The sequence below is a fragment of the Sardina pilchardus genome, chromosome 16 (assembly GCF_963854185.1).
Source record: "Sardina pilchardus chromosome 16, fSarPil1.1, whole genome shotgun sequence".
In the NCBI taxonomy this organism is placed as follows: Eukaryota; Metazoa; Chordata; class Actinopteri; order Clupeiformes; family Clupeidae; genus Sardina; species Sardina pilchardus.
The window spans coordinates 20,069,758-20,093,162 of NC_085009.1; the positions used below are offsets into that span (position 1 = coordinate 20,069,758).

The following is a 23,405-nucleotide window of genomic DNA, read 5'->3' on the forward strand; positions in this document are numbered from 1 at the left end:
TCTGTGATGTTCGGAGCGTTAAGTTACACAACTTTTTAAATCATGATAACACATCTGTTCTCTCTCTCTCTCTCTCTCTCTCCCCTTCCATTCTCTCTCTCTCTCTCTCTCTCTCTCGTTTGCTAGCTGGTATCACAGTTGGGAACCCCTTCGGCCCTCCACCCGGCCAGCTGTTTACCATGCCCAAAACAGAAACGGCCTCGGCCGCCTCCTCCGCCTCAACCAACCTCCCCAACGACACTTGGAAGTTCCTCACAAGCCTGACCTTACACAACGAGCCCAAAGCCACGCCGGTGAACCTCTTCACCTCGCAGGCTCCAACCTCCTCCACCACCTCCGCGTCGGCGTCGGCGTCGGCGTCCTCCGCAGCCCAGGACTACCCCACGGTTAACCTGGCCGACCTTCACGGCCTCAGCTTCGGCGTCTACCCCACTGCCCAGGACTCTGGGGTGGTGAACGCGGCCAGCAGGAGCGACGGGGAGACTGGCGGCAACGGGACGGTCGGCGTTCCGTCTCTCCGAGCAGGCGTGGCCGGGGTCCAGCCCGTCCAGTACAGGATCGACCCTGACGACGACGTCGAGTTCCCCAGCTTCCCTGATGCTATCTCGGGCACCCTGGAAGGCATCACGATGGAAGATTTCGAGACGCTGCTAGCCCAGACTGGCTTGCAAGGCGAGGGCCCCGCTGCTGCCACGGGGATTGGGGCACAGCCCTCCGGCTGCCAGATGGTCTCCGTCCTACCGCCCTGCAGCAGTGCCACCAACAACATGGCCAACCCAGTGGAGAACGCAATCACCAACCACGCGGGAAGCGACAGCACCAACGCCACCATGATGAACTACCCCCCAAGCCTCGCCAGCCTACTCCATGTCGACTGTGCCGTCGGCAGTCCCAATGTCCCGCAAATGCCCCTTACCTTGGACGACATGGATATGACCTCCCTAGATGAGGACCGTCTCTTGTCCATCTTCAACTGTGCCACTCAACCAGGGTTCCCCACTTAAACTAGTCCGGGAAAGAAAATAACTGCTTCCTGATGGTCACATCGCCAGGACTTTGTAAGCACCCACTGCCTTAGTTTCCCTTCACCATGTCCTGGAGATCTCAAATAATCCGGCTCAGACAGAAAGGAATAAGAAATACACAGAGCAGAAAGAAAAAAAGAAAATAGAGGAAGACAATCATGGTTTTAAAGAAGTAGGAGACTTCTTAGGGATTGTAGTTGGCTATCTGTCTTCTGCTCTTTTGGGGGGGGGGGGGGGGTAGAGTCTATCAAGAAGAAAATTCTAGTGACTTTCTAGAATTCTAGAAAATTCTAGAACTGTAGTTACCGTGTGGCATGTGGGAGCATTGAGTTGTCTCCTCAATGTTAAGGCGGGGATCACACTAGCCAGCGGCAAGCGGCAGGTTTCCTATTGTTCTCTATGGTTCGGCAGCGGAACGGTGACAACGCTGGCATGACGCTAGCGTTGAGCAAACTGTGAGTTGAACTTGGTTCAACTTTGAAGCGCAACGCTCGGCTCGTCACAATCAGGTTTGGAATGATTAGGTATTTTAACCAATCAGATTCGTCTAAGGACGTAGCAACAAAGATTGAACTTGGGAACGAGATAGAATGTTTAGATTTATTATTATGGTCTGAGCGCTGCGTTACGCTTGCCGCAGCCGCTGGCTAATGTGATCCCCGCCTAAAGGTGTTGCCCATGGTGTTAAATTAGCAAATTGATTTTGCTAATTCAGTTAAATGATTTTAGTTAGTAAATTAGCTTTAACTTAAATAAGGGCCCTGGAAAGAAGTCTTGACACTTTTATTATAATGGGAGGCACCACTGCATTATCTGTATCCGTATTTTACCAATCAAGTAAAATGTAAAATGTGTAGCCTGTTCTAGCCATTCAGTCAAAGTAGGGATACTTAGTTTGATTCAAGTAGACTTTTGAATGTTGACTCTTATTTTCAGTATTTTGGGTCGCTGATCTGGTCTACTTGGGTTTTCTTCGGCTCTGACAATGAATTCTTAATCATATACAAAAATGACAGTATATATTTGTATTATCTTTAGGATAATTAGAGCTGGGTACTTTAAACCACAAATGTGGGTCGTTGCTGTGGCTTTTCCTTTACTAACCAGCAGAAACATGTCTCATTTACAAAACATTCAGGTTACATTGACTCACTGCATCAACTGTGGATGTTTTAAAGTCTCTTAATTGTTCAAAAAGAGAATATTATCAATGAGAGCATAAGTGATACCCCGTTTTCAAAATATTTACTAGTTGGTGGCAAGTTGCACTTAACGTCCACATTGAAATGTGAGGAGAACGAACAGAAGTCTGATGTGTTATCATGTCCTTTCTGTTCTCTGTTGAAACAAGGCTTAACGTTATAGTCTTTATTTGACATGAATTATCAGATAAGTCTCTGAATTCATACTGAATTCTAGCGTCAGCCTCTTTTTATGGTGCTTTTGTTGAGAAGATACATTAAAATACATTAGAGCATTGTTTTTTGAGAGGACATGGCTTGAGAAATATGCAATCTCAACTGCTGATGAGTTTGTAGGGCAGTTTCCAAAGTAGAGATTTGCCATAACTGACTATTTTTGCTATCATGTAAAGTTACCTTTGGTTACAGTTATACGTTTGTTTATCAAAAAAAAAGAGAGAGAAGGGAACTATTCATTTGTTCACACCATCTGATCAACTGACCTATGCTATATCAGAAGAACAATTACAGTTTTAGTTCTGGCTTTTTAACAGTGTAACTTACATATGCATATAATATCTAAACCTGTATTATTTACAGTTAGTTGATACATCGTCCCCTTACAATGATAAGGTTTTATCTACGTTTTGTGTCGTTCTGAGATAGAACTTCAAAGTCTTAGAACACCATAGAGTAAAATTGTCAGTAACTTCATGTTAACAGAAAAGTCAGATAGAACCTTATAATTGGTAGGGGATGACATCTGTTTGTGCATTTGAATAATGCCTGAAGACATCCTTAATGACCTAGTTATCCTCACAGGGTTATAGGACACTGTTGCTTCTGTACATTCATGCAGTATACCGATCATTTCTGGTAGTATTTCCGTTTTTGTTTTGTGTTTATTTTTCCTTGGAAGGTATTCGAAATACAAATATAAATATGAAATATGCATTCTGTTCTGGCCGAGGACTGCTTATATGACCCACAATCATATTTGCTAACTCAACAATCATATTTATATTACCATTTTTGAAGAATAGAAGGGGGGAGATTTCTTTAATCTGTTAAAAAGTCAACTAAGACTGACAAGATTTGGGAAAGATTCTTGAAAGTCTTTTAGCTAATGTCCAACATTCAAGCTATACTCAAGACTACAATATTTCAAGAATCTTTCCCAAATCGTGTCAAAGTCTTCTGGTGTAAGGATGGCTTCAATCTTGAATGTTACATTATTTTATAAATCAAAGATTATGCTAAAAAGGCCTGTAGTGGTTGGCTAATGCAGTAAGCCTTTCCAGTTCATTTGTAGCCTTACAGTACTGCCAGCTATTCGTAAATTATAATTTATTTCACCCTGTTCTCAGTAATATCCATTATGGTTATAAAACTCTACTGGACTTTATGATTCAACGCTCTTTAGATGTGATAATTGTAAAAAGTCTGTATATCTGCTGAGTTACTGACTTTGTTGAAGATGGGGTGGGTCTTGCACATGATGTGTATGTCCATGAATAAGGCAAACAAATATGTCAATAAAATGTGTTTATTAAACATTCTTCACTGTGTGGTCGTGATTTAAGCTGGCTACAACTCAGACTTCAGAATGTATTTTATTTTTCATATATTGATGTTTGAGAGCCAGTTCTCAAAATGCAAACTTTCATTTTGGCAAATGTGCACTGTACACTGACTGTTAACTAAATCTTCAAGCAACAAAAAAAATTGCATTCACATTACAAACCATTTCACAAAACAAAAACTCTGCAGCCATTCACAAATCAAAGGCTTCAATACACATGGTCGGGCAGTGCTTTTTTTAAGAACTTAAAAAGGGAAAAAAATAAAATAATAGAAGACATGGCATATAACAGCCAACCACTGTTTCTCAACACTCAGGAATAAACGTATTCTGTTGAAAACAGAAACTGCAACACAATGTTTGCTTGATCCACATGATCAAATCATTTTTTTTTTCTCCCCGCCGGTGGCAATTTTTTATTTGTAGATTTTTTATTTTTTGTAGATCTTCACGAATCAATGGGGGCATGAAGTGTCCAAGCTTGACACTGATGTACTCATGACTCACTCACTGCACAAGAAAGTGTCTGGGAAACGCAAGAGGCAACACATTGCTGAAATCAGACCAGTCTGATTAGAAGTCAAGAGGTGAGAGAGGACGTTTGCCACCAGCTAGGCCATTTCCTTCAAGCTGTCCACACTACGTTACCTCCAGGTTGGTGACTTTGTTCAGGATGTGGGAGCGCCTTGGCACACACTCCAGGTTATACTTGCTCTCGTAGATGGTGGGGCACATCTTCCAACAATTGTTCCGGTAAATTCCCAGGTAGGTATAGACGTCTGGCTTGTAAGACAGCGGGCACTTGACCCCGGCGGCCCTTATGATTGCGTCCAACCTCATGACCTGGTCCTCGTCCGCAAAGGATTGATTGTAGACGCAGATGATGTGCTTGCTGTCGGACTTGGGGTCGCGCGGGCTCACCTTTGCCATGGAGATCTTGCCCTCTAAGACAGCCCGTGCCACGCACTCCCAGGCATGGTCCACCTTGAAGCCCGAGTCTAGGTGCATGAGCCACTTGCCAGAGAGCACCCCGTGGTTCAGTGCCAGCTCCTTCACCGTCTGGAAAGTCACCAGGCGACCGCTCGCCAGGAGCCGCTCCCAGCTCTCCTGCAGGCCTACGACATCGCCCGTGTTGGGGCAGTGGTCAGGGCCCAGCACGGCGATCCAACCCACAGGCCCCCGACCACCCTCGTCCCCCTCAAATCTAGACACCTGTGAGGGCCTGTTGGACTCAAGCCAGCGGTCAAACTCGGCCCGTGGGGTCTTGCGTGAGTCGAAAACGATCCATGGGTCCATGTCTGCTGCCATGGCCTGAGCTGCATACTCCTGGGCTGTGTAGCTGTCTGCACTCTCTGCACTCTCTGCATCCACGGTCACTTCCTCTTCCTCCATGATGTATGATATATCTGTAGTTTGTCCAACTGTCCACCAGACTGATTTAAACTTTCCCTACACTGTTAAATAAGAATAAAATATCATCATTTTTTTTTTTCATGTACATAGGATTACACTAAGGATACTTATTAAATATAATGTTAAATAGCATTTACTGGCACAAACATTTCAGAAATTATCATAGGGAGTGTTAATGTTTTTGCACGTGTGTGTTTAATGCTACAGGTGATTGAAAATAAACTGTAATAGTTAAACATTAATCAAATGAACTGGCCAGAGTTTAATCATGTTTGCTAAGTACTGCGATACCATAACTCAGAGGCAGTTAACCAGCTACATGATACGGGCTAACATTAGCTGGCCCGTTATCATGGATTCTTGTCGGTCATTGCTGCTCACTTGCTTAAAATTATGAGGCAAAATGTCTATGCTTCGTCAAGAGTCACAAAACTCGTCCTTTCTTCAAAATAACAAATGGAGGTAGCATGCGCTATTCCCAACCCAATGAATTGGCTAACTCTGCCTATAGCTAGATCATAGACCTAGATGCATGCTTTGTGTAAAACCGATGGCTAGTTAGCCAAAGCTAACCTTAACTTAACATTCGTCCGACTACAGAAAAGACCCAGATAGCCAAGCAAGAAACGTAGTTTGCCCATCGAGTTTGAACACTAATGGGTAACGCTACCCATTAACCAATTAGCTGTACCTAAAACATCATCTTGATTAACAAAGACAACGACTTGCTGTGAATTTCCTGCAAAGCTCAATCAACAATGCTCCCTGGCTAGTGCTGCAGTGCATGGTGCACTTGCGACAGCTGTTTAGGTAACTTAATCGCATAGTTAGCTAAACTGCAATCGACTTACCTAACCAACACCACGTAAGCTGTAGAAGTGATGGTTGGTAAAGTGTGCAATGCCAAAACTGTATTTATATTTTCACAACGAACAGTCATAGACGTATGTTTGGTAGAAGACGCGCAAGCCATTGTAACGTTACTATTCGCTAGACAAATCTTAAAATCTGTAAATTAAGTTTAGTGGTTACAATGTGTCCTAAACTATGTTACAATACTCTATAGTACTTACACAATAAAGAAACTCTTTAAAACAACTTTGCCGTGCCTAGTGACTGCTGCGTGGGTCAAGTCTCTCAACCTGTGGGTAGAGTAGGACGCAACCCGACGAGCATGCAGACCCAGTGGAATCCTTTTCAGATATTCTCGTTTGACGACGGTACTGACATCAGCAATCTCGCTAGTAGTTTCCGAGGTCTGTGTTTGGAGTAAGGGGAAATAAAAACAAAATAGTTGGACTATCTCTGCGTAGGATATTATAAAATGCCCAGCAAGAAGAAGAAATACAATGCCAGATTTCCTCCGGTAAGTTTTAGCTTTACCATGTGATGAACCGAAGCGCTTTTCAACGTTTGAAGTAGAACATGAGAGCATCCTCGGACGAGATTAGTCGGGCCTTAACGACAAGCTAGCTGTGCTAGTTAGCGTTGCTTAATGCCACTTGGTGTTCTTGCAAGTTTAATTTGGGAATTCCTGTTATTCTGTGTTTAAAACAACATTTTATGTTTAAGTGCTTCGGTGCCCCATTACAGGCGTTTTCAGAAGCAATACATGTTTGAGTTAGCAGGCCAATTAAACATTGAGTGAGTTAAGACTGATGAATGCAATGAACTGAGCTAGCTAGCTGGGCCATTTACCTAACTGCTAGCCTGTAAGTTAGCCATTTCGGTCGCCTTCGCCCACGTTAGTTACCAATAACACATTAGCCACTTTAATATCTGAGTAATACCTATACGTCGGAATTACAACTTTGCTGCACTGTGTGCTAAATTTAGAAAGACTCAGATGGTGCCTAATCAAACCCTAAACGTTTCCCAACCAAGTCAGTGCTGACTATGCTATTGAAGGTAACATAGTTACAAATATCAACGCTAGCTTGTAACATTGACATTCAGAACTGAAATAAACAGATATGAGATGCAAGTTTTGCATCTTCCACGTGAACGACACAGAAAGCAACAGGGTAATTTAGAAGTTAGGGTAATGTTTGCAAAACGTTACTAGGATTCTAATAGATATTTCAGTGCACATTATTTAACCATAACTCGGTAGCCAGGCGATTGCAAAGTTTGTTAGTCAAATAATTTAAAGGTACCCAGTATTGAGCAAAACGAAAGCTACATCTGTTAAGTTCATGTTCCCAGTGATGAATGTAGGCACATTTACAAGGATGTACGGCATAAGCGGGCCAGGTTTAGTGTTACAGATCTCGGCGAAAAGTAGAATGCGAGGGAAGAGTTGTTGTGCCACAATGCCGCCCTTTGAGATATCGGTCCTCCTTTTAAACAGTGAGATTACACGTGTATTGAAAGCGTCTTAATAATTATGAGGGTTTCGACAGATCTGATTGTTTTGATTGATTACGTTATTGCTGATTGACATAGGCAAGTTACAAACTATGTTGTTGTTTTTGTGTTTGTGTCTAACGACGTTTCATTTGGATTTATAGGCCAGAATTAAGAAGATAATGCAAACGGATGAGGAAATAGGCAAAGTTGCTGCTGCAGTTCCGGTTATAATCTGTATCCTCTCACACTACACCCCCCTAAGCGAAGATGTCAGTTATTAGGGAATTCTTTAACTTTTTATCACAGCCTTGACTGTTATAAATGTTGAATAGTCTTTAAGGAGATGCAGGGATCTCCAGTTTCCCTGCCGGAAATAGAAATACTGTCTCCTCCAGAATTATAGATCTAGCTAATTACATTTTTTGTTAGACTGCACAACATAATTTGCAGGGGGAATGTCTTATTATTTCTTTATTGGATTATTCATCCATTTATGGTTGACATCAGGAAGGACTGGGGAACATAATTTAAACAACCAAAATATTAGGCTGGTCCTTAACATAACACACTACCTCTTGTGCATGTTAAGACTAGGCTACATAGTAGGCCTAACCTCTGTGTGTGAACATCAGCTGATTGAGTTTGATGTCTGGATAGCTTCACAAGACCTCTCCCTCACACAGACCAACAGACAGATTTGTGCACATCCTTGTCCATAACGTCCTTGACTCGGAATCTTCTCAGCTCGGGCTCTGGAACTCTTCCTGGAGTCACTCTTGACAAAAGCATGTCACGTCACTCAGTCTCGGAACGCCAAGACCATGACCACGTCACACTTGTAAGTCTTTCCCCAAGTCACCTCCTTTTTTTGTTGCCTTATTCCCCCACTCAGAAGGCCTTTCCTTAAATCTGTGAGAGATCTGCCCTTGTCAAAGACCCAGTCCACTGTTCTACATTTTCAAATTGCCCCTTAAAGGGATATTCCGCCATTTGTGGAAATACGCTCATTTTCCACCTTCCCTCGAGCAAAACAATCGATATTTACCTTGTTCCCGTTCATCCAGCCATTCTGTGAGTCTGGCGATACAACTTTTAGCTTCAGCCTAGCATAGATCATTGAATCGGATTAGACCATTAGCTTCTCGCCTGCTAGCTTCATGTTTAAAAGTGACTAATATTTCTGGTAATTTTCCCATTTAAAACGTGTGTCCTCTCAAGTTAGAAAGTGCAATAAGACCAACTGAAAATGAAACCTGCCGTTTTTCTAGGCTGATTTGACATGGAACTACATTCTCATCTGGCGTAATAATCAAGGCAACTTGCAGCTACTGGCACTACTACTGCTTGATGTCTATGGGGACTATTTTCAGATGCTGCGTACGATATCACTGCGCCTATGGTACGTTTGCAAGTTGCCTTGATTGTTACGCCAGATGAGAGTGTAGTTCCATGTCAAATCAGCCTAGAAAAACGCCAGGTTTCATTTTCAGTTGGTCTTATTGCACTTTCTAACTTGAGAGGAGACATGTTTTAAATGGGAAATTATCAGAAATCTTAGTCACTTTTAAACATGAAGCTAGCAGGCGAGAAGCTAATGGTCTAATCCGATTCAGTGATCTATGCTAGGCTGAAGCTAAAAGTTGTATCGCCAGACTCACAGAATGGCTGGATGAACGGGAACAAGGTAAATATCGATTGTTTTGCTCGAGGGGAGGTGGAAAATGAGCGTATTTCCAAAAATGGCGGAATATCCCTTTAAAGGGATGATACATGGGGGGCAACTTTTTGAGCAATGTTGTTAGACAACTGGATTCATTTATTCTGATGAGACGATCATGGCAATTTGCCTGCTGATGATAACTAAAGTTCTCAAGAAAATATACTGTGGTCCCGTATCAGTAGGAACATGCCAGAAGCACCACAATAATGAGGCACATTGCTCAAAAAGTCGCTCCATGCATCACAAGCTTCAGTGTCCTCCAGCTGCCTATTCTGCGTAGGTCCTCAAAAACAGTTCTGTGTTGGTACACACTACACAGTGCTGGCTCTGGTGATGGCGGGGTGATTCCAATGAGCTGCCAGGTAGATCAGCTAAAGTGATCAGCTAAATTGTGTGTTACGTGCCCATGCAGAAGCAATGCATAGCAGGACTTTCACCTTCTGGGTCCTGCCTCCAGCTCCAGCAATGGAAAAAGTCCTGCCACACATTGGTTCTGATTATGCACGTAACACCGGGGATTTCACTTTTCGTCCTGCTTTTAGGACCATCTAAATACACTTGTCATCCTGTGTTTAGCTGGTCTTCCTGGCTGAAGAGTTTTGCCCAATAAAATAAGCTGGGGTTTTTTTTATTAAATGTTTCACACAACATTTCACACTTCCTATATGTATCTCCAATTCTAGGGAGTTTTTCCTTGCCCCTGTTACTCATGGGCTCTCTTTGAATGTCTAACACTCTGTAAAGCGCCTTGAGACATGTGTAATGTATTGGCGCTCTATAAGCGACATTAAATTGAAATTGAATTGAAATTGAAACATGTGGAAAGGACCTGTCCTTTCTGAATCCCCTACCTCTGCTCTTGTCCGGCCCCGCGTAGGAAGCAGTGCATCGAGCTGGAGCAGCAGTTCGACTTCCTGAAAGACCTGGTGGCGGCCGTGCCAGACATGCAGGGCGAAGGGGAGGACAACCACACGGAAGGAGCCGGGGAGAAGGTCCCGCGCAGGTAAAGACCACCTCCACAGGTGGGCCCTTGAGCAGAGATGCTTAAAAGGGACACTTCACCGATTAACATTAAGCTTTGTATCTTTAGAAAACCAGTCATGTTTTTGAATGGTCGTGCATCATTGAGCAGAGATGCCTAACCCCAAGTTGCTCTGAGACTGGGAACAGTGGCCCTTGTAATTCATGGGTGTCAGTAGGTAGAACCAGTCGTGCCCTTGAACAGAGATGCTTAACCCCAATTTGCTCTGGGGACAAGGGTATTTGATTTGTAATATAGTTGGTATACAGTACACTACTCACAAAAAGCCAGGGATATCTGGTTTCAGGTGAAATGTAATGTTTAAGTAAAGAAAGTACTGACATTTTGAACTGTTACACATGCACATTCAAAACAACAACATAGAAGGTCCCATTAAGTTCACATGTAAACGTTCATCCTGATATTTCACACGAAAAGCTGAATTTTCCTGACTCTCTGTGAGCAGTGTATGTACTGCAAGTGTATGTAATGCAAGTGTATGTACTGCAAGTCGCTTTGCATAGAACTGTCTAATAAATGAATAAATGTATGTTGCATCACCTTAAGGGTGTTATAGGGGATGGCGCTCCTGAAGATGTTGCGTGTGTGTTTGTAATGGGGTGTGGCGAAGCAGCAGTGGCATCGCTGGCTGACGATCAGTCAGACTGTTTTCACAATACCTGTCATTTTTGCTTTGACTTTATTTTTGCGTGAATGTATGTCAATTTTTATTTGAGTCTTGAGTCTGGAAGCTTTTTTTCAGTCTGCACTGATAAGAAATGATAAGATATGGGGGATGTCTATACTAATCTATAGATTATAGATACCATTCCCTCACTCAGCGACTGTTTCCGTCTGTTGTTTCTTTCAGAGGTCGCAAACCAGGATCGGGTCGCAAGAACGGAGGTGCAGGCGCCAAGGGCAAAGATAAGAAGCTGTCAGGCACAGAATCGGAGCAGGAGGTACACACACACACACACACACACACACACACACGTGCACTAGTACCCACAGGCATTACATTTTCTCTTAGGGCGTGATATAACATGTGGCAGTAAAATGTGTCTGGGGCAATCTTATCACAAGCGGACACCAAGTACAAGTGTAATCGACCACCAAGACGCATTGTGATCTGATGACGTTTGGATGTTGATCCAAACCACTTGTCAAGGAGCATTGGGAAGCATATGTTAAGCTACTTGTCTTTTTATAAATGTGTACATTTAATGCGGTCTGATGCTTCCGCTGACAAGCAGAGTTCTAATGAATGTCTCGTAGGCAGTAACGAAATCTGAACATAAGTGGTCAGAAAAAGTATATCTCAGCTCTCTACTTATGATCAGCACACTCAAGGCACATTTCTAACCGAATATATACGTGCCCTTAGACTAAAGGAGAACAGTAAGCACGAATGCTGGTTGGTCAGCGGTTGCAGAGCTCGACCGCTGTTTTTCCGCTGTGTGTCACTGAGAGCAAACTCACCGTGGAAACCAAAGATTCTAGAACAGATCTCTGTTCTAGAATCTTTGGTGGAAACTGTGCAAAGAGAGAATGTTCAAAACGATAGCCTCTCTTATCATTTACCTATGACCTGTGCTGAGGCTTTCGGCAGACGCGCCTCACCCCTGTGCAGTGACTTAACATCAGTCCTCGAAAACTTGAGATGTACAGGCGACAGCCACCTGCTGTACCAATGTCGGAGGCTGCAAGTTTTGAGTCTTCTGTGGGACCTGTGCTGTTGCACAATGCAGGTTACAGCAGCACATCCCCACAGGGCTGTATCAAGGCTGATCAATAGCAAATTGCTTCCGCTCCATCAGGCACTCATGACAACACGGGCGGCACCGTGTGACTGTGACTGGTCGGGTTTGTGTCCCAGGTTCTCCAACAGCGCCTCCCGTTGGTGGATCTGGGTATCTGACCTGTGGTTTGTGAACGTTAAATTCTGATTCTTCTGATAATCATACACACGGAATTGAGATTGCCACTCTATGGGACAGCCATGAAGGCACAGCACATATAAAAGAACACCGGATGAAATATAGGGGGGGGGGCTAATAAAATTAGTTTGTGATAACATTAATTGGAACAAACAATCTTCATAAAATAAAGTGCGTATTTGGATGGATGGATGGATGACTCCTATTTGTGTTTGTAAGTGCAAATTGCTTTGGGGGAATCTGGACGTGCGCGTCTTGGCCGACCCGTAGTGCCTGCCAAAGGGCAACAACTTAAAAGAGGTGGTGGCTCTGAATGGATGGGGTCTTTGATGACATTAGAAGCTCTGCTGAGGTAGTGTGACGTTGCAGTGTTCTGAAGAGAGAGGAATGCGCAGCCTGTTCATCTGATGCCTTGTGATGAGACCTTGTTTTTACATTGCACAGTATATACAGTACTCTTGTGTATTATAGTGTATATGTATTTTTTCAATTTTGGTCATAAATCTTTCCTATACACTGTAGATTCTAATGTTAATGCAATGTTTATTGATTAAATTGTAAGTCGCTTTGGGCAAAAATCATAAACCTGTAACGAGATACATGGAGGGAATCTGGTTGTTTTAGTGGTTGAAGGTCGAGGTAACCAGATGGAAATCAGAGACGGGGTGTGACCACTTGCACTGCATAGTGTGGGTAGACATGAGCCCACTACTGTAGGTGTTGACACTTTTTGGTTTCTGTTGAGTCGTCAATAATTTGATGCCTACAGTGTCAGTCACGAGAGTGTGCACACAGTTGTGGATGACCTGCTTCAAACAGGTTTTTGTCAGTGGACCATACTTGTTTGTCAGGTGTGTGTGTGTGTGTGTGTGTCACTATGCTGCTCAGTTGAAATGAGGCAGTCCATGGCTAAGTTAGGATGAGTTGTTGGCTAATATCTATGCAGGTAGCCAAACATGCTGCTACACTTATCAGTCCAGGTGAAGAAGTGTTTAGTCCCCCAGGATGGGTAGGGTTCAGACCAAAGATTTGCGACGAGACGAGCCGCGTCGTTCTAAAACCTTGCAACTGTGATTAAACATGCTGAATGCTCTGTGACGGCTTGCGACGGCTGGCAACTACGTGCAAGAGTTGATTCACACCGCTGCAACTCGGTCTCGTCGCGTCAGGAATCTTTGTGTGAATTGGGCTTTAGAATAATAGGGAAAACAAGTAAAATACATGGGAATGTTACAACGGCTGTTGGGGGGTTGCAGAGATAAAGCTAACGAAAGAATGCTAACGCATCCATGTCTTCATGACAACAGGAGGACTCGGAAGACAGCGAGACAGACGGCGATGAGGAGGACGGCTCCCAGTCGAGCACCAATCAGCAGTCAGCGTCACACTTCCACAGGTGAGCTTTGTGTGTGAGTGAATGTCTGTGCGACTGTGGAAATTTGTGTGTGAGTTTGCAAATCTGTGTGAGTGTGTAAATCTGTTTATGAGTATGTCTGTCTGTGTGAGTGTGCATGTCTGTCTGTGTGAGTGTGCAATGTGCATGTCTGTCTGTGTGAGTGTGCATGCATGTCTGTTTAAGTGTGCTTGTCTGTGTGAGTGTGCATATGTGTGTGTGCATGTCTCTGTGTGTGTGTGAGTGCATGTCTGTCTGTGAGTGTCCCTGTCTGTATGTGAGTGTGCATGTTGGTGTGTGAGTGCATGTCTGCATGAGTGTGCATGTCTGTTTAGTGTGCATGTCGGTGTGTGAGTGCATGTCTGCGTGAGTGTGCTTGTTGTCTGTGTGTCTATTTATCTATCTATCCACTGTTTATGTGTAATATGACTGACTGTCTTTATTTTGTCTTTCTCTTTCTGTCTCTGTATCTCTCCCTCTCCCTCTCCCTCTCCCTCTCCCTCTCCCTCTCCCTCTCCCTCTCCCTCTCCCTCTCTCTCTCTCTCCCTCTCTCTCTCTCTCTCTCTCCCTCTCTCTCTCTCTCTCTCTCCCCCCCCCCATCCTCTCCCTCCATTCTGCAGTCACAACATGCCCCCACAGCACATGCACATGGGCCCATTACCGGGGGGCGTGGCTCCCATGCAGCCGGCCTCCTTCGCTCCCCACCCCTCGCTGATGACCGCAGGGCCCCCGCCGGCCCCCGTGCCCCACCCAGGCCAGGAAGACGACGACGAGGACTACGACTCTTAGCTCCCCCCGTCCCTCCTCTCCTCTCCTCTTTCTCCCCCTCCTCCTCCTCCTCCTCCTCTGCTCTTTTACCGATTATTTTACTCTTTATGTTCTTCTCTCGTTTGACTGCCTGCTTTCGTGCTCTCGTAGAGGGTGGATACAGGGCGTCTTTGCTGGGGTGGGGAGGGAGGGATGGATGGAGGGAGGGAGGAAGGGTCGATGACAGGAAGTCATAACTCGTAATGTAAGGAAATGTCCCCCCACCAACTTGTCTGAGTCCCTCTACTGCACAGGAGCGATTTCTTGATAGTGTAAAAGATAAGCAGCAGTCACCATGTGAAGACTCAAGACGTGGTTGTATATTAGATAATGTGTTTGTTTTTTTGTGTTCTCTTTTTTTTTTTTTTTTTTCATTTTTTGTTTTATTTTTGTTTTTTTGTTCCTCTTTTGTTTTTAATTCTTATTTTATTGTGAAGCAGGAAGACAGGAAGGAGACAACAAAAAAAAATACATATAGAATCCAGAGACTGCTTCTAACGTTCTAATGACATAAATGTCGTCACGGAAGGCAAAGGTCCTGGATTAGTTTAGGAGATCTCCTTTTTAGTTTGCACTTCGTATGTCTCCTTTAGTTTCCATCAATCACAATCACACTTGCACAGTTACAGAACATCCAAACAAATACAGAAGGAAAGGAACTATACATATCACTACTCATTCCCCACAGTTTGTTTCAGAGCCACAACTGCTCTGTTTAGCATTTCAGAAAAATAAGTCGATGACTGACTGGCTGGCTAAAATCATCACACTCAAAAAAAGAATTGACTAAATTCATTCTCCAACACCTTTTCACGCTAGTCGTATTCTTATAAATTGGTCCTTTTTTAATTATTATGAAATCCCCCCCCCCCCCACCACCACCACCCATCAACAATATCTCAAATCTCAAAGTATGTGTTCGCTGAGGCAACGTGAGGTGCAAACTTTTTAAAAGCTCATTTTTGGGACTTCATCTCACTCGCCTCAGTCATATTACTCCAAAGGGGTTTTTACCGTCGTCATTATTTTTTTCCGTTGTTGTTCATTTTTCTCGTGTCGCGACACTGCCACTGCCGCTGGCTTTCGTCAATTTCAGAAGAACGGAGCAGGCACTCGTATGTGAACATGTCCAGATGTGGCCCCAATCCGGCCCAGCTCTGGCCTGGTTTCAGACTTAGCTGCTATCCCAGGTCATTTACGACACTTAAAGTCTTCTAATGTACCTCATCATAAAGACGTTCAGATATTTACATGACATTTGTTCTCGCCACCCCCCCCCCCCCCCATTCTTTTAGATTGTTTTAATCTGCTCAGCAAGATCCCTCTCCTTCAATTGTATTTCTGCTTCCCCCCCCTCCCTCAAAATGTTCGATTTGAAGTTGTATGTAAACTTTTAACATTCTTTTTATTTTGTATGGGTGAAATAAATTTGAAATTTCAATATATTTAACTGGACGTTTGTTTTTATTTGTCAACTTTTGACCAGGTATTGTGTACAATGCTAAAGTCTCCAGTCACCATACTGCTAGCATGTGATCATCTTATTCGTACTCTTACTGTCTGTTGGCATGTACATTTGTATGCATCCAGCTGTCGCTATTTCTAGCAACACATCTGTAAAGTCCTACAGTATTTGACTTGAACCGATGTTGAAATATTGTGTGTGTGCGTGTGTGTGTGTGTGTGCTTGCGTGTGTGCGTGTGTGTTTTATATCTGTCTCTGAAGAAGGAAAAGTATGTGAGTAAATATTGACCTACATTGAAAAGGTCAGCCACACTCCATATACACTCTCTCTACAGCACCAGCACTGTGTGGTGTTTGCTCTCCGACCCCCCCCCCCCCCCCCCAACCCCCCTCCAACCTCATCCCCTCTGCCACCTCTCCTTCCAGAAATATCTCCGCAGGTTGTCAGGGACAATCTGCCAGTGTGCTCCGCTCCCGGCGCCGCCCACGCCACACCTGAGTGCTACATCGCGCCGGCCGTCGCCCCGTTCGTTCGCAGCGGCGTGGCACGTCCGTCAGCGGCGCGATTATTGATTCCCTCCACTCCTCAGTCCTGTCCCACCCAGACAACCGCATTCCCTCCCAAGTCAAACAGAGGCCATGACGCTCCGAACGAACGAACGAACGAAGGAACGATCTCGCTCTGAATGAACTGTGCGCTTGCTGCTTGGCCCTAGTGAAAAAATAACAGCACAAGCCAGAGGTAGCAAATTTTTTAATGTTATTTCTGCAGCCATAAAGACGGAGAAGTGCTAATTTTACTGGGAGTGTAAAGTGAAGGACCAGCTGTTTTTCATTATAAAACTGCCATGATCGTTCAAACAGATGGTTACCATTTGCAACCACCACACACTGGCCAGTGTAGGCTACAAACTCAATGTCTTGTTTCCTTTTATAGCTCATTAGTTAGCACATCATGACTACTCCACTGAGTGACTGTTTATTGTATAACTTTGTCGTCCAAACAACAATGTAGCCATTTGTAGCCTGAAAAAATGAGAGATGGCCACTAGGAGTCTCAGAGGAAGGATAAGAGAAGCAGTCTACACTAGAGACAGAACCCAAGGGCCTACCGGTAGTTTGATTGTGGGTTTTGTGCCAACTGGACCAGAGTAGTAGTCTAGCTCATTGCCTGACAATATTTCCAGCTCAACTTTGATCCGATAGATGGAGATGTATAGAGAGAACTTAATTGATTTCCAGAGGACTACTAAGTACTGTGGCTTACAATGAAACAATAGCACAATATTTGTTGACGCAAGAGACACAATGCATAAATATATTATTTTAACTTATGAAACTTAAATGATTAACTATCTAACATGACCTTTAGTATTGTTAAGTATTTTGGCTTCATTTTGTAAATCTTTAGGAATCCTTTCACAATTCCACTGTATTCTGAATGTCGAGACTTAAGCAGTGATCGACATGTACCAAAATGTAATATACTGGTAACTTGGTAATCAAAGAAATATTCAGTGGATCACAAAATACGGCACAATGTACACAGTTGGCTGGCAGCAGTCACAAAAGCAACGCCTAGGATCTGTAACAGCCCACTGAATGCCCAACCAAAGAGACAAAAACTAAATCATAGAATATGGAGCATGCCTGACACAATAATGTATTTGTAACTCTCTCTCTCCCTCCCTGTCTCGTGCTCTCTCTTTTCTCTCTCGCTTCTCTTTCACTCATGCTCTCTGTCTCTCTCTCCTCCCCTCTTATCTGTTGCTGAGATTGTGCACTGAGTTTGGCCCTGCAGTGGCAGCCGCCAGGCCACGAAAACAACGGCATCCTTCCTGCAGAGGTGATGAGTCAGCGCTTACCCTGGACGCTACCAGGGGGTGAAGGGGGTGAAGGGGGGGGGGGGTGGGGGTGGGGGGGCTTGGAGGCGGGGGCAGGGGGCGGTGGTCGGCGCAGTGTGGAGTGTCGGCTGGCTGGGTAGCCTACAAGTTGGAGTTTAGAGGGGGTTTGAAGAGGACGGGAGAGCGTCAGAGGCGAGGCAGTTGAGAACTAGACGAGCGCCTGTGGTTTGAGAGTGCAGGAGCCGCCCCCCCATCAAAAGGGCAGGAGACGGAAACGCACCATTTCCCGTGACCATGTTAGAGTCCCCCTCCTCTCGACTCTTTCTCATTCTCTTACTTGTTCTCTTTTTCTCATTTCCTCAATCACTCCTTCTTTTCACGTTCTCTCTTTCTTTCTGACTATCTCTCTCTCTCTCCCTCTCCCTCTCTTTCTTTTCTGAGACACGCCTGCACTGCCACAGAGTGTCCCCTCCCTCTGTCACATGAGCAAACAAGACAGAGCAGGCTGAGGTGATGCTGCACATTTGGGTTGTGTCCCAGCCATTATTTTTTTTTTTAAAGTATATTTTTTTGGCCATTTTATGCCTTTATTGACAGTGACAGTGGAGATAGACAGGAAGTGAATGGGAGAGAGAGTGGGGGTGGGATCCGGAAAGGACCACGGGGCGGGAATCGAACCCGGGTCGCCGGCGTGCGGTGCAGGTGCCCCAGCCAGTTGCGCCACGGCTGGGGCCTTGTCCCAGCCATTATTGATTAACCAGTTCATGAACTACTGTACTTGGCTGTCCTGTTGACTTAGATCAGCACTGCCTGAGATATATATCTGTCTCATACTTTCCATTCATATGCACTGTGCTGCTGAGGTGTAATTTTGCTGCCGTCTAAGTGCTATACTACAGTGCTATAAATCTGTTCACACCTTTACAAAGGTGCTAGTAGCCTACAACTGATCCCAACTACCACAGTAGTTGAGATTCACTTGGTTTTAACACCTATGGGGCTCTAAGGCAGGTGTATAGCTGTTGCCAAGACACGCATCTGGCCAAGAGTGCAAGAAGGTGAAGCTGGCTGCGCTGTCTAGTTTGTTGGACCTTGGTCAGTTGAAGCAATAGGCCACATCATGAGAAAACTGGACGTGTTAATCCCGTGAATTACTGGAACTAGAGTGGTTGATATTTATAATACTCCTTTGTTATGTGTTTCTCTCTCTCTCTCTCCCCGACGTAGAAAAGGTACTGCCTTCTCAGGGCATTTGTTATCAGCGTGGGGAGGGAGGAGACGAGGGAGACGAGAATCGCGTTGTGTCTGTCATCTGATTCTTTTCCTGCTGGGAGAGAGAAAAAAAGCGAGCGAAACCCCACCCTCTCTCGCAGACTGTAAGCACGGACGTAGTGTGTGGTGCGAGAACGGGACGAGAGAAGGCGTTAGAAGGAACGGGAACATGACAATAAGCCTACAAAAACAATAACGCTTTTCCGGATATCTGTCTTTTAACAGCTCACGAAGATGTTGGATTTAACCTGTGAACTGTCAGAGGACTTTAGGAACTAAATGGTGTCTGTTTGATGTGTGTTTCACTTTAACAAATAGACCAAGTTTGTTTGTATGGTCCTTCCTGTTCAAAAAACTCGATGGAAAGAAACTTCACTTTCTTCATGTGATCGTTCAAGAACTTGACAGCGTCCTTCATCTGCTGAGCAATCATACGATGAGACCGTGAAGATGCCAGAAGAGACGGAATATTATGACCGAAAACGCAGTGGTTTTCGGCTAGGACCGTTACTCACTTTGTGAGAGAGCTGACCAACTTGTCGTACAGCACGGGTGCGCAAAAACTCAATGCTCCTTTCCTGCCATTCTTCTCGACTTCTCTCCGCTTCCTGCTTGTGGTGGTCACGGCACTTAACGACTAAAAATACAGAAAAGTCTAGATGGACAACTGAATCGAGCTGGGATTATTTCGGTCACTTTGCCAGACAATGCGCGATCACTCAACATTTAGAGTAGTTTGTGCTGTTGCGTTGTAATTCTGCTACATTGTTGCAGTAAGGACATTCACAAAGTGTTATCTTTTGATTAGACTAAACAGTATTTTTTATGAAGATTTCCGGATTGCAGTTTTAGTATACACATTTGATATGATGTTGTAAAATACATTAGGCGAATAACCAGGAAACGATCTGCAACATGAACTCTTAACAGGAATAGCATTGTCAATCATGCCTTTTTACGCACTGGCACGGTTGGCAAAATTCTTGCACACAGTGCGCCCTTGTGTTTGACCATTGTCATTTTATATGGAGACATATGCATTCCATGTCTGCTCGTTTCGGTGATATCAGTTCAGCTACAGCTAAACACGACTCTGTGTTTGCTTGCCTGACTTCGGAGTGGATTTTACAAGTCCCTGATGAGCCCACTAAACGCACGGGACAGGGAGAGCGGAGTTATAAAGTACGCATTTGTACTTTATTTTCAATATCTCACAAAACCCAGCCAGGTTTAACTCATCATCGACGTAGGCTCCATGGAGCCGCTGAAGAACATATTCACTCGTGGCGGCCCTCTGTCAAACTGGAAAAATCTCGAACAGTCGCAAAAGGGAAACTTTACCAATCCAGTATGGACCGCGCTTTTCGATTATGAAGCGTCTGGCAAAGACGAGCTCACCCTCCGCAAAGGTGACTTGGTCGAGGTGCTGTCACGGGACTCGGAGATATCCGGGGATGAGGGTTGGTGGGCGGGTAAGGTAAACAATAAAGTTGGCATATTCCCTTCGAACTACGTCTCTTTTAAGCCCAAACTACCGGGCACTGGAGTGGTCGGCCCTGCAGTTGTTGCAGAGTTCCAACCCGAGGCTGTGGATTTTCGGGACCTCAGCTTGGAGGAGGTTATTGGCGTGGGTGGCTTCGGGAAGGTTTACCGTGGGACCTGGAGGGGCGACCTGGTGGCAGTGAAAGCTGCCCGTCAAGATCCAGACGAGGACATAAGCGTCACTGCCCAAAATGTGCGGCAGGAGGCTCGGCTGTTTGCCATGCTCACTCACCCGAACATTATTGCTCTCAAAGGGGTCTGCCTGCAGGAACCAAACCTGTGCCTCATTATGGAGTACGCTGCTGGTGGCCCGCTGAGCCGGGCTCTTGCCGGACGTCGCATCCCCCCTCATGTCCTTGTCAACTGGGCCGTGCAGATAGCCAAGGGAATGCTCTACCTCCACAGCGAGGCTATTGTACCCGTCATCCACAGAGACCTGAAGTCAAACAACAGTAAGTTCATAAATGTATTTCTTTGTGAAAGATGCAGGATTGCAAAGTGCTCAACAACCTTTTAGCCTAGGCCTACACTCAACCGAGCTGTTTGGTGAATTACTAATAGTGGATCCCACCTAGATTACCTTTGTCAGTCACCAGGGATGGATCACTGAACAGGCCTACTGGGCCTAGACCCAGGGGCCCAAGGAGTTGCTAACTTTTTAAGGTGGGCAGCAGGGGTGCCCTTTGCATGGTCATGTGCCCAGGGGCCCAGTGGTTCATAATCCGTCCGTGTTAGTGACCATCCTGGTACACTGCTGTCCGCTGGTTTATGTTGCCCTTTAGCCGGGCACAGAACCCAGTGAACCCATGTGGAGTAAGATCTTCAGTCAATCACTCGACCTTCAGCCAAAAACTCAGTTCTGTGTCTAGACAGCCAAAACGGACCGTGATGCCGCCAAAACAAGTGGCCCATTTTTTTTGTATTATTATTATTAATTGGGCTACTTCCTGTCCAACGTTCAGGAGACAAAGAAAGAGAGGGAGAAATGAGGACACATGATCATACATGGAGCCAGAGTCCCAATTTCACGGTGTCCTGTTTAGTCCTCTCAAATTTGCCCTTGAAAGCTCACTTCAAGAGCAGGGGGGGGGGGGGGGTTGTGTTAATCTGGCAGAGAAGCTCATGCATTGCCCCACATCAGAGAGCGGAACTGGCATCTAAAAATGACTCCTGTCCTGCATCGTAGTTTACTCCAAAACAAGTTGTGCAATGAAAAAGAGAAGCTTCATTAAGGAAACCAATCCAAAAAGCGAAGGTCTCGTTCCTCTTGTTCACACAAGAGTGGACTTTGTAGTGTGGACGTGCAAATGTGTGTATATAAAGGTGTCTTACATTTTATAACAGTTGCTATTAACCATTTATGTACATTTTCTGACAAGTGCCATATTTGGCCACACTCAAATACACAATTATCTTCAGTCACATTCAGATGATATAATATAGGCCTATAGCTTTTCTGAACACATTGATTAGTGTTGTGTTACACACACGCACCAAATCCAGGTCCAAATCCAGGTATCCAGGACCATGCCAAGTCATGTTATGTGTGAAACATCAGGAGTCTATTGAATCACTTGGTACTCCTCTCTGACTGCCCCTTACCACCACCCTCACCCCACCAGCTCTCTCTCTCAAGCTCAAGGATGAGCATGCTGGATATTTATGTTATGCAATAGTTGTGAAGAGTTCAACGTGATCTTTTATAGTCACTGAAGTACTTAAGCTCTCTCTCTCCCTCTCTCTCTTTCTCTCTCTCTCTCGCTCGCTCTCTTTCTCTCTGTGTATGTGTGTGTGTCTGTCTGTAGGAAGATTAAAAAAAGAAACCAGTGACCACAAAACTCATCCAGTCATCTCACCCAGAGAGCCTATTTATTCTATTATTTTATTTTCTTCACTTCCTTCCGTCTCTCTGTTCTCATCCCATCCCTCTCTCCATCCCTCCTTCCTTCGCCTGCCCGTGTGTTGTGGTGTACAGCACAGCGAATCACCTCCACCTCTGATTCACCTCCTCCTTATCTCCTTTCCTTCCTTCAACCACGGCCCATGTGTTCTCCTCACCCCGTACCCATATATGGCCAAACTCTCGTCCCATTATAGGCCCTCTGTGTGTGAATGTGCATTGTGAAGGGTCACTCTATTGTGTGTGTGTTCACGCCTTTGTATATGTCATTCTACTGTATGTAATGCATAGCAGGCTGTTACGTAAAGAACATATTGTTCTTTAGTTTACCCCGGTTTACCCCATTTGGTCATTTATTTCTGTCTTGATCTCCGGAAGTGATCCGACACCAACTATAATCCCTCACTCAAACATTTTTCTACGTCCTCAAATACACATTTTTACCATACCATATCATCTCTCTCTCTCTCCCTCTTAATCGACCCCCCCACCGCCTGACCTGATCTCTTCTCCTCTCTCGTTTTCAATCTCCTCTCATCTTATCTCTTCGGTCTCCTCCCTCTCTCTGTTCGGCACATATCTCCTCTCCTCTCCACTTTTCCATCTCTTCTCTTCTCTCCTTCTTCTTTCTTGTGCCTTCTTCTCCTCTCTTTTCTCTCCTATCTTCTTTCTCTTTTCTGTGTCTCCTCCTCTCTTTTCTCCTACCTTCTCTCTCTTTTCTCCTCTCTTTTCTCTCTTTCTCCCCTTCTCCTCTCTTTTCTCCTGCCTTCTCTCTCTTTTCTGTCTTCTCCTCTCTTTTCTCCTACCTTCTCTCTCTTTTCTCCTCTCTTTTCTCTCTTTCTCCCCTTCTCCTCTCTTTTCTCCTGTCTTCTCTCTCGTTCTCCTTTCCTGTCATGTCTCTCTCCTGTATTCCGCCCCCGCTGCTTCACCCCTTCACCCTTGTCCTGCCAC

At 44.8% G+C, this 23,405-nt stretch overlaps 4 protein-coding genes across 5 annotated transcripts in view; 3 read left to right on the forward strand and 1 right to left on the reverse strand.

Annotated features, from left to right (window-relative positions):
• rela (v-rel avian reticuloendotheliosis viral oncogene homolog A) overlaps window positions 1–3,764 on the forward strand; it is a 17,363-nt gene extending 13,599 nt beyond the window's left edge. The window contains exon 11 of the mRNA XM_062515764.1: window positions 127–3,764. Coding sequence (XP_062371748.1) covers window positions 127–1,004 — 878 coding nt within the window. The 3' untranslated portion in view covers window positions 1,005–3,764. The remainder of the gene's footprint in view (window positions 1–126) is intronic.
• c16h11orf68 (chromosome 16 C11orf68 homolog) lies at window positions 3,739–6,583 on the reverse strand. 2 transcript variants are annotated; one of them, XM_062515767.1, is made up of 2 exons: window positions 6,275–6,583; window positions 3,739–5,242 (listed from the first exon to the last, which is right to left on the reverse strand). In XM_062515767.1, exon 2 carries the CDS (start codon window positions 5,178–5,180, stop codon window positions 4,428–4,430), a length of 753 nt encoding a protein of 250 aa, XP_062371751.1. In that variant the 5' UTR covers window positions 5,181–5,242; window positions 6,275–6,583; the 3' UTR covers window positions 3,739–4,427. The 2 variants fall into 2 exon arrangements, with proteins under 2 accessions (XP_062371751.1, XP_062371752.1); XM_062515768.1 differs by lacking the exon at window positions 6,275–6,583 and adding an exon at window positions 6,053–6,194.
• drap1 (DR1-associated protein 1 (negative cofactor 2 alpha)) lies at window positions 6,413–15,876 on the forward strand. The gene is made up of 7 exons (XM_062515769.1): window positions 6,413–6,567; window positions 7,712–7,784; window positions 8,295–8,388; window positions 10,148–10,273; window positions 11,163–11,253; window positions 13,539–13,627; window positions 14,245–15,876. The coding sequence occupies exons 1-7, from the start codon at window positions 6,526–6,528 to the stop codon at window positions 14,411–14,413; spliced, it is 684 nt and encodes a 227-aa protein (XP_062371753.1). The 5' UTR covers window positions 6,413–6,525; the 3' UTR covers window positions 14,414–15,876.
• A 3,253-nt stretch (window positions 15,877–19,129) lies between these two features.
• The window catches only part of LOC134059589 (mitogen-activated protein kinase kinase kinase 11), a 41,286-nt gene continuing 37,010 nt past the window's right edge, over window positions 19,130–23,405 (forward strand). The window contains exon 1 of the mRNA XM_062516036.1: window positions 19,130–21,006. Within this exon, the coding sequence (XP_062372020.1) occupies window positions 20,268–21,006 (739 nt within the window). The 5' untranslated portion in view covers window positions 19,130–20,267. The remainder of the gene's footprint in view (window positions 21,007–23,405) is intronic.